The following is an 18,568-nucleotide window of genomic DNA, read 5'->3' as shown; positions in this document are numbered from 1 at the left end:
CCCCTTTATCTAGAAATTGATGCTTACACAATATAAGTATAAATAAATAGGAAAATTATAATGGCCTAATTGCAAATTGAAATCACAACTTTGAGCGTTTTTGCAATTTTAACATCATTGTTAAATTTAGGAACAACAGTTTTAGCACTTCAATAAAATAATAGTTTAAAAATTTTAGTTGTATTAGAATAGAAAAAATATTTAATTTTGACTATGTCAATTATCATTTATTAAATTATTAATAAAATTATAAAATTTTAAATTAAAAGAATTTATAACTAAAATAATAAAACTAATTTATAAAACACACAAGCAGGTGACTGATAATAAATATAATCTCTCAACCCCCAATTTAAGATGATGGCTTCTTCCTTCAAGGAACCCATTTCTTTTTGTGCAAACTAAATAAAATAAAATAGAATAAAAATCAATTGGAATAAAAATTGAAGTTCATTATTGTAAATCAGTTACATTTTGGACATGGAACAATATGTTACTGGTGAAATATGAAGGAATTGAAATCTTAGATCAAAATACTATGTATGGATGGTATGAATTGCCTAAACAATAATTCTTGAACAACGAGCAAACATGAGCGATTCAGCAGATTTGGATTCCTATATATCCACTCATGTAGTACTTTCTATATGTAGTTTCTTTGTTTGTTTTAATTTGCACAGGCACCGGCGAAGGTATTGAAATACCATCAATGCTAATCTTGGCATGTTCGGAGCGATAAAAGAAATAACTGATTAGTTCTTGTACTCTATTGTAGGTATTTTTTTTTTTAAATTGAGATTCTCAAATGGTTTTAACTGAAAAGTAGTTTGGAAATGCAGGACCAATGCATACATGCACTCCAAATTCATGTGCAAACACAAAACCCAGAAAAATAGGAGATTCCCAAGGTTATGAAATAGGAAAGAAACACTTAAACATCTCACTGCTTTTTTTTTTTTCTGGTGTAGAAAGAATCTACTGGGAAGGTGATATGATGGTGGAGGTGTTGAAGGTGATCTAGTGGACATGGTGGCTCCTCCAGTAGGGGTGTTTCTGCACCAGGTAAATGACAGAGACTGGAACCATCTCTCAGAAGTAACTTCAACACTAAAATTAAAATTTACTAAGGATATGGAAGATTAAAAATAGTTGCACTATTCGTGGAATTCTTGGATATTTAAATAATAAAAAAGAAAATTGAGAATTGAGAATAATAATATAAATTTACCGAATTTTGTATTTAGTTTTATTTTGGTGATAAAATTTTAATTCTGATTATAATTTCGTCCCTAGCCAATAAGAATTTAATATGTCATATTTTTATTTCTTAATAACTTTTTTTATTTGCTCTGTATACCACATATCAATTCTTCATTTGCAAAGTAACTAAATCCCAAACTCTATCATATGTAACAAACGTAATAATTGAAGAACCAGAAAATTCAAGAGAGTGATTTACTATGTTCCTCGCCTATTTTCTTGAATAGCTCCACTTTATTTGTCCATTGATGCAATTAGGGTTGCAATAACAGTTACACCAGCTATTTCAAATATATATCACCCATCTTCATATATTTTTTATGACAACTCTTTGTAGGAAATAGAAATAACATTTCAAGCCAGGAAATGGAAAACTAAAGCAAGGCGAGGGGTTATGATAACTGAAGTTTCTGAGTCTCCTACATTAATTATACCTTACAAATGTAGCATTGAAGAGAAAGATAAAGCAAAGGAATCAAAGCTTAAATCTCGCCATCTTAAGGATAATGTTTCTAAACAGGTGGAGCAAGCCAGCCATGAATGGTCCCACTAGTCATCATGAAGATATTCAGCTGGAACTGTCAGGTAATTGGAAGAGCCTTGACAATTAGATGTCTAAGGGAACAAGTTGTTCTTTATCTTCTAGATTTTATTTTTCTAATAAAAATAAAGGTTTTGGATGCTCATGTATGCATAATTTTACATGCATATGGTTATCTTGATCAAGTTATAATCAGCTCTGTTGGTACCTTGGGTGGGTTAGCCCTAGGATGGAAAGACATTTTTTCAAATCCTATCTAAATGAGATACTTTTGTCATTGTAAAGTTAGAAATTTTGATTCATACTGGGACTTGTTTGTATGTTATCTTAGTTGTAACTGTATAGTACGTAGTACTCAAATCAATATTATGTTTGCTTATTATCATGCTTTAGAGATTATGTCTAGTTTATTCTTGGGAGACCTCAATGTTATGCTTTCACCAAAGGATAAAATTGGAGGCAAGGATCTTATAAGATACAATCATCATAGCTTTATTCAATTTAACATGGCTTTATGTTTTAGTCCAGTTTCAATTCAAGAGCCTATATTCATATGGAATAACAGGAGGTCTTGGCATTATAATGTTCATGAAAGAATAAATTGGGGCCTTTGTTCACCAGAATGGAATGCTTTATTTCCTAATATTGTAATTCATCACTTAAATGATCTTGGATCAGATCATAGACCTTTAATATTGGATACTTGCCCTTTATCTTACCACAATAAGAAATTGTTTCGATTTGATAAAAGATGGATTCATTCTTTTGATGTTAATGAGCTTTTTCAATCAACTCGGAATAAGGATTGTATTACTTCTAAAATGTTTCAAGTCATGACTAAATTGAAATGTTGTCGCCAATCTTCACTTGATTGGTACATGAGGGAATAAAAACTCCAAGGTGGAAATAGAGAATATTAAAGCTAATTTAGAACATATCAAGCTTCTCTCTAATGGAACCGACATGCATGCTATTAGAAGTCTTTAAGAATGCTTAAGGCATGAAATTAATAAAGAGGACGCACATTGGGTTTAAAAAGCATGTTAATACTTGGATTAGAGTTAGGGATAGTAATTCAAGGTATTTCCATGTGGCAGTTGCTCAAAGAAGAAGAATTAATTAAATTTGGGGATTGATGAATGATCAAAGAAAGTGGGCATCCGATCATGTAAGTATAACTTGGATAACGAAAAATTATTTTCAAATACTCTTTCAATCGTCAGATCCTTCTAATTTTCAAGCAGTCACAGAAAATATACAGCCAAAAGTGAGTGATGAACATAATTGTAGGCTAACAGCTCCTTTCTCAATGGAGAAAGTTAAAATGGCGGCTTTTCCTATGCATCCTGATAAAGCTCCAAGCTGAGATGGATTTACGGGCAAATTTTTTCAAAGATATTGAGATGTTCTAAAAGATGGCATTTTTCATTCTGTTTCATCACTTTTTGCAGGAGGTCAAGTTCTTCAGAGTGTTAATCATACAATAATCGTTTTGATTTCTAAAGGGTTGAATCTGACTTCCATGCATCAATGGCGTCTAATAAGCTTATGTTTTGTGTACTGCAAAATTAATTCTAAGTTATTGGTAACAAGATTGCAGAAAATAATGCCTAGAATAATTAGATTTTATCAAAGCGCTTTCACAAAAGAAAGATGTATCTCGGATAACATATTGGTATGCCATGAAATTGTGCATCTCTTAGAAATAGGCGAAAGGGCAAATTGGGAGGTACGCCCATCAAAATGGATATGATTAAAGCATATGATAAATTAGAATGGTCATACATCAATCATATTCTCAATGCATTTGGCTTCTCGGATAAATGGACATGGTGGATTATGGAATGTATTACAACAGTCTCCTATGATATGAATAAAAATAGCTCTTTGAGGGATAAATTAAGCCAACCAGAGGTGTTCACCAAGGTCATCTTCTATCACCTCTCTTATTCTTAATTTGTGCTGAAAGATTATCTCACTTGTGCATTCAAGCAAAAAATTATAGTAGTCTTTGAAGAATTCATGTAGCTAGAAAAAGTCCATATATTTATCATCTGTTATTCATGGACGACTCTATGTTTTTCTATGAATCATCCTCTACTAAGGCATTTTCTTTAAAGAATATTTTACAATTATATGATCAACCTATTGGGCAGGAAAAAAATCCAATAAAATCAACAATTTATTTTAGTATGAATACTCCAAAGAATATATAGGTTCATGTTGCAGGAATTTTTTAGATATCTAATGTTGGCAATTTAAATCATTATCTTGGATTACCTACTATCATTGATAAATCCAAAAAGAAAAATTTTATGGAATTGGTCTCCAAGGTGCGCATGGGAAGGTGTCTGGTTGGAAGAAGAAATTCCTTTCTCCAGCAAGCAGAGAAATACTTATTAAATTAATGGCATATGTTATTCTTGTATACTCTATGAGTTATTTCATGATACCAATTGGAGTATATTAGGAAACTAATCAAATATTAGCTAATTTCTGGTAGGGGCAACACAACTAGCAAAAAAGGATGCCCTAGATTACTTGGAGTTCTTTTTGTAAAAGTAAATCAAGTGAAAGATTGGGTTTTAAGGATCTACATGGTTTTAACATGACATTATTAGCGAAATAGGTTTGGAAAGTACTCATTAAACTAGAATCCTTAGTAGCAAAACAAAGATATTTTCCAACTTCAGATATTCTTCATTGATGTGGGATTGAACCCCTCGTGGGCATACAAGAGCTTATGTAAAAGAAGGCATCTAATCTCCTCTGGAACTAGATGGAAAATTGACAATGGAGTGTCAATAAAGGCTTTTCAGGATTCTTGTGTTCCTATCGATGATCTAACAGTCATACAAGTACTGTCCTCTCTAGCATTATTAGATGCAAATATGGCTCATTTTATTAATTCTAACCACAAAGCATGGAACGTTGCTCTTCTTCAATAATAATTTTTGGCTACACAAGTGGCAGCTATTCTCAGAATTCCTATAAGTTCAAGAAATTCAATGGATACCTTGATATGGCATTATAACGCATCAGGATGCTACACAGTAGGCTCGGGATTTTTTCTTTGAAACACATATAATCAACCAAGAAAATTAGTCTATTGAGCAAATGGGGTTCCTTTAGAAGGACGACAATGGAAGCATTTATGAAAAATGAAAATACCAAATAAAGTGAAAATGTTTATGTGGAAGCTTTTATCAAATGTGTTATAGTAGGAGCTCTCATGAATCGAAGATTAGGTGTGGAGAGAGATTGTCAGTGGTATGGAGCCTTAGAAACTAGGATGCGCCTCTTCTTTTTATATTCTTATACTCAACACATCTGGTGTCGATCTCCCTTACACATTATATCATTGGTATTTCACTTGAATTCCTTTTCATCAACATGAGATAAACTTGGACAGAAACTACAAGAAGAAAGTATTGAGGATTCAACAATATGAATGGTGGTATTTACACTAGAATATATGAAAAGGAAGGAATATGAATGTAGTTAAATGGCTATAAGAGGAGGAGATTATCATAACAACTAATCATGAATTATTTGAATATAATGTAGTTATAAGGAAAGAAACTCAAACGGATCAAAGGCCTATGTCAAACTTATATCCCCAACATCCTCCTCAACAAGATTGGATCAAGATAAATTTTGATGTTGTTAGTAGAAGCAAGATAAACAGAGGAATTGTAGGATTTCTTGCTAGGAACACAAATGATGAAACTATACAGTATTTTTCTAAACTGTATATTGGCATATTAGATCATTTTATACTAGAAACCCTTGCATTAAGAGATAGGCATCAAAATTTTATGAGCCAAAAGTTATATTTCAAAGAGATGCCTTAAAGAGTCATTTAGATAGCCGATGAGTTAACTCCAATTCCTGCAATAGTGTGCACCATTTTTAATAATTTATTTAATTTATTGAAGATGTTTAGATTTGTCAAATTTTCTTATATTCATAGATCTTATAGCTAAATCAATTTTTTAAGATTAGTAATACAAGAGTATCTTTGTTAAGAAAAACAAACATAATGTTATTTACTAATACTATGGCTTAGTTAAGAAATTCCGTGAATCAAACATTTTGTTAGATCTTAAACAAAACTCTTTATTTGCTTTATTAGGCATCTTTTTTTAATGCTATTTGATTTAATTGGTATAATTATGAATTAATTGAATAGTGGTAAAAATTTATTTTTTAATATTTTTAACATTTTATTATATGATAAATACTTAATGTCGTGCAAGTGCACGAACCGGTCCTACAGTAATGATAAGTTTATCACGAGATCGATCTCATAAGAAATTGCAGAGCATTATTATAAAAACTATCAGACAAAAAGTACTCGAAAATAAATCTAAACATTCTAAATCAATATTTTAGAGAAATAAAATATTTATAAAATAATTATAATAACCTATAAAATAAATATACAATAATTATGATGTATCAAAACTATATGATAAAACTAGTATTTAGCCTAGCTATTTACTTAGTAATTCCCTTAAGCCTAGATCTAATGAATGAGATGATGATGTGCCTTTTCTTTTAGCCACTCAAACTAATGATGCAACTAAAGTTTCTTATACGAACATAAATTGAAGTAAAGATGGTGTCTTCTCATACATTCAACCTAAATATTTTCATAACAAATATTATTATTAAATTGATATGATGGTCAACCAACAATAATAATTGAAAATAATAAATATATGAAGATAAAGAAATCATTCATCAAATAAATAAATAACAAGGTTCATACATAAGTAAAAAAAACTAAACTAAACACTTCAGAAAATTAGTATGACATACTTAATCCAATGGTCGTTATAATTAAATAGAAAGACATAAGAACAAGAAAATAAAAGCTCCCTTGAAATCCAGAAACCTTCAAGTAAGAAGATAACTGGTCTAGTCCACGCGTCTCCGTCTTAGATCTTGACAGCAAAATGTCATATTAAGCCCCCTTTTGAGTATTTTACTTCATAATTCTCTATTTTGCTAATATTATTTGAAAATAGACAATTAAGCTTAAGTGAGATATAAATACTTATTTTCATTATATTATATGTAGAAAATATATCATTAAAGCTTAAAAATGACTAAAATATCTATATATAATTTTAACATATCAAATACCCCAACACTTAAACCTTTACTTGTCCTCAACTAAACAACAACTAACAATTAACCTTTGCAAAAATCATGAAGAACAATCATATTCAGCTTCAAGCTATTACTCAAAAGAAACTCACTAATGCAAAAATCATGCCAACCCAGAAAAGACCTAAATTATAATTTTTTTAAAGTATAAACTAAATCATTTTTAACAAAAGGTTCAAGCATACCATCATTCACACATGTTTTACAATAAATAGTCTAACTCATCTTTAAAGGATACAACTATAATGCATAATCTAAATCATTATAATCTTATTCAAAGGGCAAATAATCATGCAAAATAAGAGATCAATAGAATTTGTTTTATAACAATTGCTTTTCAAGCTCTTTTAATTATCTTTTTCTATTTTTTTATAGTTCTTTAAATTTAAACTTGATACTTGGAGAATTTCTTTCTTTCTTGAGATGTTAACATCTCTTTTTACGCAAATGTTAACATGGGTATTGAATGCATATAATTACTCAATATAATATTAAATCAAGATGCTTTACATACTCATAACTTTAATTATCATTTAACGCAAAAATCAACATTGATTATGAAGATCCCTGATTACTAAGCAGCTAAAATTAGCAGAGTAAAATTATTAAACATACATTTTTTTTTTCTATATTATATCTCACTAAGCTTAGGCAAGTAATAACAAGGAAATAATAATCTAAATCATACACTTCTAATTATACTCAACTCAAACTTGTCAAACTACTCATCATGTCCATATGCAAAGAAAGGATATTCGATCAATTAAGCACAACTAAACTCATGAGTTTATATACATGCTTAAATACTAACTCAAGAATTCAAGAATTAAATATAATAACATTCTTTCATTGATTCTTATGTAGAATAATAACAAAAAATTGAGTAAAAATTTTAAAATTTTATAAAAATTACTGAAAGTTGTTAATCACATGGCATATTAAAATTAATTAAAAAGAAATATTCTATTTTTCTTCCCTAATCTTAAATTTGACATTGTTTTCAACGTCATTGTATATATAAAAATAAAGAATAAGAAAAGAGGAAAAAGGTAAAACATTTCCCTGTACTTTTGCAATACGTAAGCTATGAATTTAAATTCCAATCTCTACTGTCCAAACTTTAGAAATATGCTTAAACACACATCATTGATAATTATACAAAAAAGAAAAAAGAAAAAAAATAATTAAAAATAATAAATAATCCTAATGAAACTAAAGAGATTAAATTCTAAGGTAACTTAAAATTAAATCTTAAAACAAAATCCTAAACTACTCACGTGACTATTTATGTAGAAGAGATTTGATTTCTCGAGAGGCAAAGAGGAAAATATATGATATATTTAAGTGTATTTAGGATTTAAATATAGTGTCTTTTAACTTAAATAAAACTTTATTATTCCTAAGATTAATTTTTCTAATTTGTATTTATTTTAATTAAATTAATTTAGGTAAAAAGTCACCTAAATATGGTGGAAAATCGTACTCTTCGCGCCCCGCGGCCTACATCTGGCTGCTTTTATCTCGTTACACGGGTTGTTTCGCACCCTGCGACCTGTTGTCGTGCATCCCCCAACCCGCGGATGCTTACCTGCTGTCACTATAGGCCCGTTCGATGGCAACTCCTTGGTGCTATGGGTTCGTCCGGTGGCGATAGCAATGCTACACAGCTCGCGCAATTTATTTTTTGAAATTTTTTTAACACTTTTAATTAACTTCTATACACTCTAAGGGAAAATAATTAATTGCAAAATATTAATTTGAACAAAAATAAAAAACTTAATAATTTAAACTAAAAATTAAACTTTATCAATAATTTAAACAAAATAAAAATTTAAAACTGGGGAAATCACTAAAATAAAAATAAGTAATATTAATTAAATAAAATTTAACTAATTTCTAACTAATGACAAGTATATCAAATACTAAATCTTAATCCTACAAGAAAACATGATATGTCTAGATTCAAATAACTTCGAGTTAATATTATTTTAATAATTAATAAATATTCAATACACACTAAGCACACCATATCCACATAATAAAAATATGATGAATTAAACATGAAAGTATAATATTAAAAAAAATAAATTGACATGTCTCGGTCTTGGTTCTTGACAGTAAACATCATATTAATATTTTTTTTTAAATATTTTACTTCATAATTCTCTATTTTATTAAAATTATCTAAAAATAAATAATTAAACTTAAGTGAGATATAAATATTTATTTTTACCATATTATATATTATTAAAACTTAAAAATAACTAAAATATCTATATATAATTTGAATCTATCTCTAATCCACTTTTACTTGATTTGATTAATATTTAGATTTTGGTATTAAATAATTCAATTTGGTTGTTTTTCTAATTTTCTTTTAGATATCTAATTAATTGAATTAGTTGTTTATCTTTATTTCTTAATTACTACTTTTCAAATGATTTTTAGAATAAATTTTTAGTAGATTTTTATTGAAATTTTACTCAATCAAATGGGAGACAGTCTTAAATATTCTCTTTCTACTATTTAATAATTTGTGATCTTTATCAAAAACTATAATTAAATTATTTCTTTTTAATTATGAAACCAATTGAAATTAAATTGAAATCAATTATAGAATTTAGATGAGAATCAAGAGTGAAAATCAGTTTAACTCCAATATTAGATTTATAAAATCATAACTATGAATTTATGAACTCAAATAGGATTAGGGAGACTATAGATTTAGTTGGATTTAGAATTTAAATTTTGAATCTAAATAAATTAAATTTGTTTTCTCTTTCATTTCCTTATTCCAAAGGATTTTAAATTTTGTCCTCTGAAAAAAGACAACTTCAGTATAACTAAGTCAAAATTTCATTATCTGATAATTGGGTTGGAATGGTTTTATTTTTTCACATTAAATGAAATCAAAGCAAAACAAGAAAATTTAATAAAACAATACCATTTTTATGATTCCATCCCAAAATCCTATCCTGATATCATTCACTTGCCAATTATATCCACATCAAAGAATTTATTATTATAAAAACCACAAAAAAAAAGGCAATTTTTTTTTTTTAAAAAAGAATTGTTAAACTGATTGAAACTATACATGCAAAGGTGTGAAGATTTGGCTGAATGATTAGATATATAGATGTCAATGCATGGATAGGTAGATCCATTTTGCTTTTGACTTTCTTTCTGTAAAATAGTTTGTTCCAAGTTAGGACACGCAATTTCAGAGGCCTGCAATCACGCTCCTTTCTCCACGTCACCACTTTTCTTTTGCTTCTTGTCAAGTGCTGCTTGGTGTCAAGAGATGATTCAATTATTGGGTTAATGAAAAAAAGTGGATTGAAAATATTCAGAATTTTGGACTCTCTCATCTGGGCTGTGTTCTTTCTTTCTTTTTTTTTTTTTTTCTTTTTTCTTTTAACAGTTACTTGTGCAGTTTGCCACTGTTCAATTTCTTGGATTCGTGCCTTCTTTGATGGTTTATCAAGTAAATGGGCTCGATTCTTCATCTGGGTATTCAGTTTTTTGGTAAGATTATTTTTAGTTCGCTCTTGTTTCTTCATGTATTTGGTCGTTTTTGTTGCTCGAGGCTAATAAAGTTTCACATATTCTTGTTTTGATGCTAGAATTGGAGCTTTTGGTCATTTTCTTGTTCATATGTTTTTTTGCTTAAGTAATGCTTTAAATTGTTGGTGGGTGATATAAATTGTGAGTAGAGACTAGAATTGGTGTCTTGTTTAGATTGTTTCAAGCTTGAATGGTTTATTCAGGCTCAGTTGTAAACTGGGTAGTTTCTGCTTTCCTGAAATTTGTTTGAAAATGTGGAACCTCTGTGTGGAAAATTTCAGATTTGTTGATAGCTAAGCCATTTTTCTGCAGAGTTTAGTAATTTGAATTAGGTCCTTAGTCTCTCAAATCCCAAAACTTGAGAACTAAAAATGAAACCCACCATTATGTTTGTGCAATCAATTTCTTTTTTTTTTTGGGGAACACATTCCACTGTTTTGTTAATTTGTGGAACAACAGAAACTAGCTTATGAAGAAGCCTTTCGCTGCTTGATCATACAATAGGCTTATAGTTCAATAGGTGCTCCATTAAATCTGATTCTTTTGGCACATTATGTCATCCTACATGGGATTTTGTAGTTATATGAGTTTGAGTTTATTTACATTCGGTGCTGAACTATTTTAACATCATTTGATACCTAAAAGTTAATTATGCTTGCTACTTGCAGCAGTATTGACTTCTATTAGGTTTCGTTAGGACTTGACTTGCATTAGTTAGTTCACGTTGGAAGCATCAACTGAATGTTTGTTTAGGACATTTTGTTAAATGCTACACTCCTATATTCATCAGACAACATTTATTAAAATGAAAACCATGTGATTTTAATTAGTGCAATATGCAGATAATACAAAAGTAATGAAACTCTTATTTTCTATTCTTTAATCTCTTCTTTAGCAAATCAAGTCCAAACAAGTCACTGTATAAGAGAAACTTTACACTTAAATATACTAGCATCCCCTTAATTTTCTTTGCTATTAGCAACTAGTTGTTTCTTCCTGTATATATTTTTACTTCACTTACATTAGGATTAGTTTTTTGCTTTGGTGTGTTAGCATCATGTATTCCTTAAATTTTCTTTTTGCAGTTAATTAAAGTGATAGAAAATTGGAAAAGAAATTGATTAGAATTGAACCTTCGAGTGAAATTGATTTTGTTTTATGTTTGACAGGGTAAAGTCATTTATGGATACTAGGAAACTATAATTGCGGCACTGATATAGAGACAAGATACATTAGCTCCAATAATAATCAAAATAAGAGAAAATGGCCCCTGGAGGTATAATCTGCAAGGAGATGATTGAGTCACGTATTGCATTTGCAGATTGTGAGGCGACAACTTCCACTTCCGAGTTTCGAGGTTCCCCATTCAGAAAAGCTGTAACTCGCTTAGGTGGAAATCTAGGAACATCATCAAGTAGTGATGTGCAGGACATGCTTGAATGCCCTGTCTGCCTGAATTTAATGTATCCTCCAATTTACCAGGTATGCCCTTTTAATTATGGATGTTATCCTAATGATTTTCCAATATTGTGGAACAATATAATTTCTCCTAGAATAGTCTTCATCATAATTTGACAAGCAGCATAATGCTCCTTGAATTGGTAGACTTTTGGTCAATTATACCATTGTACGCATCTTTGTGATAACGAATTTACCATTATTTTTTTTATGTTAGTGTCCCAATGGTCATACTCTATGCTCATGCTGCAAGGCAAGGGTACATAACTCTTGCCCCACTTGCCGTGGAGAGCTGGGAAATATAAGGTGCTTGGCTTTGGAGAAAGTTGCGGAGTCACTAGAACTCCCATGCAAGTACCAGATTATGGGTTGCCCTGATATATTTCCATACTATAGCAAGCTAAAGCATGAAAAGAACTGCAAATGGCGTCCGTACAGCTGCCCATATGCTGGAGCTGAATGTTCTGTCACTGGTGATATTCCTCTCCTTGTAATGCATCTCAAGAATGATCACAAGGTTGACATGCATGATGGGTGCTCCTTCAATCACAGATATGTCAAGTCCAATCCACATGAAATTGATAATGCTACATGGATGTTGACTGTAAGGTTCTCCTTAAGCATATTTCATCTGATATGTCTTTCCAGATGATTAGTTTGATAATTTGGTAATTGATTATTGAGGCTGAAAGGCTTTCTTGGATTGCAACCATTCATTGGCTTTTCCACATCATAAAATCTGTTTTAGACTCCTTGAACTCTTTTATTGTCTTTTCAATAAATTTACATACATTTTGATGGAAATCTTAAGGATTGCTCACTTGGCTTTGCTTGAAAAAACATCCATGTTTGATCTTACTGCTAATTTCAAACTGTCGTGTCAAGGAAAAACTAAAATACCTTTTCCGCAATCAAAAAGGAAAACACAATTAAACACTTCAGGTTTGTACCATGGTCTTTCTTTTGGTGCAACCGTGATACTGACTAATGTTTTGGACAATTTAAACTGATGTGTGCTTATGCATGAATTAGTACAAGCAAAGAAATTTTTGATAGGGAGCGAATATCTGTTTAGTCAGTAGAATTGGTTCTTTTTTTAGGTTTGCATCATAAATGCATTCTATTCGTCTTTAAACTTATTGTTTGATGTAGATGCACATCATGAGTGCAATATTATGTGCCAGATCAGCAAGTTCTCTGGCACCGAGAAAATGGAGTACGAACATAAAAGTCGGTCATGCTTGCAGAAGCATTCTGATATTTCAAATTCCACAGTTGCTTTTGCTTGTGCTCGTCATCCCATTGTAGTATTGATCTTCTATGAGAAATCTACACCATTAGATATTAATTAAAAGAAAATAGCAAAAGTAAAATTCTGAAGCACATTCTCTTTTATCTTTTCTGGCCATCTTTCTTTTTTCTTCTGGTACAGGTTTTCAATTGCTTTGGCAGACAATTCTGTTTGCACTTTGAGGCTTTCCAACTAGGAACTGCTCCTGTTTACATGGCTTTTCTGAGATTCATGGGCAGTGAAGACGAGGCAAGGCAATTTAGTTACAGTTTGGAAGTCGGCGGTAATGGCAGAAAGCTTACATGGCATGGAATTCCGAGGAGCATTCGCGATAGCCATAAGAAAGTTAGAGATAGCCAAGATGGATTAATAATCCAGAGGAACATGGCACTTTTCTTCTCCGGCGGCGACCAGCAGGAACTGAAGCTGAAAGTGGCCGGACGCATCTGGAAAGAACAGTAAAATATACAGCCTGCAAACAACTTTCTTGAAAGATATCTCTGCTCAGAAAATAAATTGATGTCAAAGAACTGTATGTCCTATGTAAATAAGTTGCTTCAATTGCTTGCTTTTAGCTTTCTTCCAAAAATAAAAGTAAAAGAATTAGTTTTAGCAAAATGGACAGAGTTAGTTTTGCCATGCATTCTTGTCCAAATGCTTATGGGGAAATTGAAAATCGGAAAGAATTCATTGACTAAGCAGAGAAACCTGACAGACTCATTTGAATTATTGGCTTCTCTAAGAAAAGAAAGAAAAAGGATGTTTACTAAGAATTTATTTAATATTTCAAGTTTAAGTGGCAGTAGAGCATTGGTGTAGTTAGTTATATAAACAGACTTGCATTGAAACTAACAAACAGTCGAGTCATTAGAGACATGTTAATGGAGTGAGCCCACTGAGACATAAAATGAGCAACTAAATGAAAGATAACTAAAAGAAACCGAAACAAAAGAAGAAACAATCGACCGAATATCATCCAAAAACTAGACAAAAAGGATCTAAATCCACCTCCTTGTGAAGACGAGCTATTACATCCTTTGCATCACTCTCAACCAGCAGCTTCTGGAACCCACACTCCTTTGGTCCTTCTAAGCCGAACAGAATTGCCATACCTTTCGCAAATTCAATAGACACCATCCCTTCCAACTGCCATTACCATCCCATGATCGTCACTTATTATAAACCCAACAACTGCTTTCCCATTTTTGATGGAAGCATCGTAATTCAGCTTAAAGAAGTTGACAAGAGGAGGACACCTCGTCTCACTATGCTCTTCTCTCCGTGGAACTTCCTGCATTCGGCAGTTTATGTAATCCTGAAGAAAGTTAAGTCCCCTGCTTAAAACAATCACTGGACTTGCTTGAATTCCTTTGTTTACCATATTATTTCTGTCTATCCACAAACAGGCAACAACTTCCTCCATTTGCTGAGATGACAGTTGATTTTTCATAAGCAAGAACCATTCAATCACTGAACTAGCATTCATTCTATCCACATGCAAACCTAGGGAAAATAACAACCAGATACCACGTGCCTATACAACTCTTTGAAAGTGTAAAAGGGATTCCTCATTCATTCCACAGCGGGGGCAGAATCCCGTACATTGATCCCTCTCTTGGCTAGCAGCTCATAACATGAGAGGATATTTGATAGGAGTCTCCAAATAAACCGCTTCATCTTCGGGGGAATAGACATTGCCACATAAATTTTCACACGTTATTCGAAGAACGAGAAAAAGTAAGACTTTTCAAAGAAAATTATGATTCATTCCCCTTGGTTGATACAAGACAAAAGAAAGCATATATATATATATATATATATATATATATATATATATATATATATAAATAAAGGAATCAATAAATTTCCGTTGAGACACGAGAAAAGAAAAAGAAATAGAGAAAATTAGATGTCCAAACATTAACCAATGAATAGCTTAATTTGTGTGATATTCTTGATCTAATATGGATAGAATCTTGATTGTGTTAAATAATGTAATTTTTTGTATATTGTAAGAGTAGTTTAGTCTTTTCTATATTCTTAGTATAGGAGTATATATAGCTCTCTTTTGTGTTAGGGTAAAACACTTTTCACTTTTTCATAATACAATAAATCTTTCTTCAATCCTAATATGGTATCAGAGCCTTTGGCTTTTGGAAAACAAATTGTTCTTTCTTGTTGCTCTTCTTCTTGCTGCTAAGTCTGTTTGGACTGATGGTGCGTCTTCTTGCTGCTTTGCGTTGACTGCTGGTTATTGCCGCAGTGCGTCTTCTTGCTGCTTTTGTTCTTAAGTCTGCTGGGTCTGCTGGTGCGTCTTCTTGGCTGCTTTGCGTCGTCTGTTGTAGAGCGTGCGTCTTCTTCTTCTTGCTGTGTGCATCTGTTGTTTGGCTGCTTGACTATTGTACACTTATTCTTGCTGTTGTAGAGCTGCTGTGAAATGATGTCGTTTCATATAAGCTAAAAGAAGGTATTCAGACTGAAATTGATTTTGGAAATTGGTTTCGCTTCTGTTTGTTAGTGTTTTAGTGTGTTATTTTATCGATTGTTGTTGATTTGTTGATTTTCTGTATAAAAGAAGTGGGCATTTTCTCTTTGTGCTAATCACTTTGGCTTGTTGGTACTATCTGCTAAACATTTTTTCTGTAGCAAGTTGACTGTTACACTTTGGGTAAATGATTACTGTTAATCTGTTGGCATGATGGCTGAAGTTAGGGATGACTCGCTCCAAGTAATCAGTGTTAAATTAGATGGTAAAAACTATGCCTATTGGAGTTATGTGATGAAAGTTTTTCTAAAAGGTAAACAAAAGTGGGGATATATTTCGGGTGCCTCCATTAAGCCCCAAGATAGTGCGGTAAGCGTGGACTATGTGGCACTACTGGATAAATGGGAGGTTGATAATTCAAAAATTATCACCTGGATCAATAATTCTGTTAAACATTCCATAGGCATTCAACTAGCAAAATTTGAGACAGCTAAGGAGGTTTGGGATCATCTAGCCAGACTGTACACACTAATTTTGTAAAACAATATCAATTGGAGTCTGACATTCATGCTCTTCAGTAGAGAAACATGAGCATTCAGGAATTTTATGAATCTATGACAGATTTGTGGGATCAATTGGCTCTCACAGAATCTGCTGAATTGCGAGCCTTTGGGGCTTATGTTGCACGAAGAGAGGAGTTGAGGTTGGTACAGTTTTTAATGGCCCTTCGTGATGAGTTTGAGGGACTTCGCGAGTCTATTCTACATCATCATCCACTACCTTCTGTTGACTCTGTTGTTAGTGAGCTTTTGGCCGAAGAAATTCGTCTGAATCTGAAGCACTTAGTTGTAAAAGAGGTTTCTTCAGCTTCTACTCCATCCGTTTTTGCCATGCCTCCTCGAAACTCTAAATCTCACTTCAGACTATCTGGATCTGTTGCTCGGGATGAATGCGAGTTCTGCAAGCAAAAAGGTCATTGAAAATCTCAGTGTCCGAAATTGGGCAGAGAAAAACAGCAGCAGTCTTAACAGTGGTCTTATCGACCACCGCCTCTCCACAATGGACCTCCCCTTCTACCTCGTCCTCACAATGCTCTATCAACCTCCTCCTTGGACCCATCATTGATCGAGCAGTTTCAGCAGTTCCTTGCTTCTCAGTCTCATGCCATGTATGCTTCCTCTCAAATAGGTTTGTCATCTAGTTCTTCAGGTATATCCCCTTCCTCCTGGATTTTAGATTTTGGTGCTTCAAACCATATGTCATCTAATTTATCATCATTTACTTCTCTAACCCCTAAAGTTTCAGTCCCTGTTATGAATGCTAGTGGTACACCTATGCCATTGCAAGGTGTTAGTTCAGTTATTACGCCTTTTCTATCCTTATCTAATGTTTATCACATTCCTAGTCTTGCTTTGAATCTAGCTTCTGTTGGTCAGATTTATGATACTGGATGCTCAGTCTCTTTTTCTTCCTCTACTTGTTCAATTCAGGATCCACATTCTCAGGAGGTGATTGGGATCGGCCATAGAGAATGAGGACTTTATGTATTGGATCAGCTCAAAACTCCTCATATTGCAGCATCTGCTTCTGGTGTCAATTTGTCATCCTTTCGTTTAAGTCCGTCCTCGTCTGTGTTTTATTTGTGGCATTCTTACCTTAGTCATGTCTCTGTGTCTCGTTTGCAATTTTTAGTCTTTACATGAGCTTTAGAAAATTCAAAAACTCATGATAGTTCTCATTGCAGTGGTTGTAAACTAGTAAAGTTTATTGCATTGCCTTTTTCTAAAAGTACTACTATTTCTGTTACTCCTTTGAACTTATTCATTCTGATGTATGGGGACCCTCTCATGTCTCTACAAAAGGGGGTTCTCATTATTATGTATCTTTTATTGATGATTGCACTCGTTATTGTTGGGTTTATCTTATGAAACTTCGTTCAGACTTTTTTGGCATTTATAATGAATTTCGATCTCTTGTGAAAACTCAACATTCAACTGTCATTAAGTGCTTTAGATGTGACTTAGGAGGAGAATATACTTCTCATGCTTTTAAAAACCTATTTGCTTTAGATGGTACAATTTACCAGACTTCTTGCACTGATAGTCTTGAATAAAATGGAGTTGCTGAAAGAAAACATAGGCACATTCTTGAGACTGCTCGATCCCTCTTGTTGTCTGCTAGCGTTCCTAGTGAATCTTGGGGGGATGGAATTCTTACTTCTGTTCACTTAATTAACAGAATTCCTATTTCTCATAATTCTGGTTTGTCTCCCTATGAAAGATTGTATGGTTGTCCTCCATATTACTCTTCCCTTCGTGTCTTTGGTTCTACATACTTTGTCCTTCTTCCTCATGTTGAACGTAGTAAGTTAACATCTCGCTCTACTGTATGTGTTTTTCTTAGTTATGGTGCAGGTAAAAAAGGATATTGTTGTTTTGATCCAGTCAGTCATAAGTTATATGTTTCTCGTCATGTTGTTTTTCTTGAACATATTCCTTATTTTACCATTCCTGATCGTCCTCATAATATATCTATGCCTGATCTTGTCCATATTGATCCTTTTGCTATTAATATTGATGAGCTACCCTCTGCTGGCATTCCTGACATTTCTACTAGCTCTTCCCCTATATCATCTCCTAAGACTGCGGATACTACCGAACCTCGCTATCCTGTACGAAATCGTAAATCCACTAAACAACCTGATTTTGATTATTCTTGTTATTCGAGTTCATTTGCTTCTTTTCTAGCTTCTATTCATCGTCTTTCTGAGCCTTCATCTTTCAAAGAAGCCATT

General features: G+C 32.3%; 1 protein-coding gene and 1 long non-coding RNA gene across 3 annotated transcripts; both read left to right on the top strand.

Annotated features, from left to right (window-relative positions):
• The first annotated feature begins 320 nt into the window (after positions 1-320).
• On the top strand, positions 321-2,186 carry LOC125371111. Its single transcript, XR_007217356.1, has 2 exons — positions 321-1,062; positions 1,598-2,186. It is a non-coding gene; the product is annotated as an uncharacterized LOC125371111 (long non-coding RNA).
• A 7,722-nt stretch (positions 2,187-9,908) lies between these two features.
• On the top strand, positions 9,909-13,907 carry LOC8285803 (E3 ubiquitin-protein ligase SINAT2). 2 transcript variants are annotated; one of them, XM_015726895.3, is made up of 4 exons: positions 9,909-10,501; positions 11,862-12,022; positions 12,216-12,602; positions 13,431-13,907. In XM_015726895.3, the coding sequence occupies exons 1-4, from the start codon at positions 10,465-10,467 to the stop codon at positions 13,749-13,751; spliced, it is 906 nt and encodes a 301-aa protein (XP_015582381.2). In that variant the 5' UTR covers positions 9,909-10,464; the 3' UTR covers positions 13,752-13,907. The 2 variants fall into 2 exon arrangements, with proteins under 2 accessions (XP_015582381.2, XP_002531645.2); XM_002531599.4 differs by having other exon boundaries at positions 9,916-10,501; positions 11,710-12,022.
• The last annotated feature ends 4,661 nt before the right edge of the window (positions 13,908-18,568 follow it).

Source organism: Ricinus communis, chromosome 9 (genome assembly GCF_019578655.1).
Source record: "Ricinus communis isolate WT05 ecotype wild-type chromosome 9, ASM1957865v1, whole genome shotgun sequence".
In the NCBI taxonomy this organism is placed as follows: Eukaryota; Viridiplantae; Streptophyta; class Magnoliopsida; order Malpighiales; family Euphorbiaceae; genus Ricinus; species Ricinus communis.
Note: the sequence above shows the minus strand (reverse complement) of the source record. Positions and strands in the feature narration are given on the sequence as shown.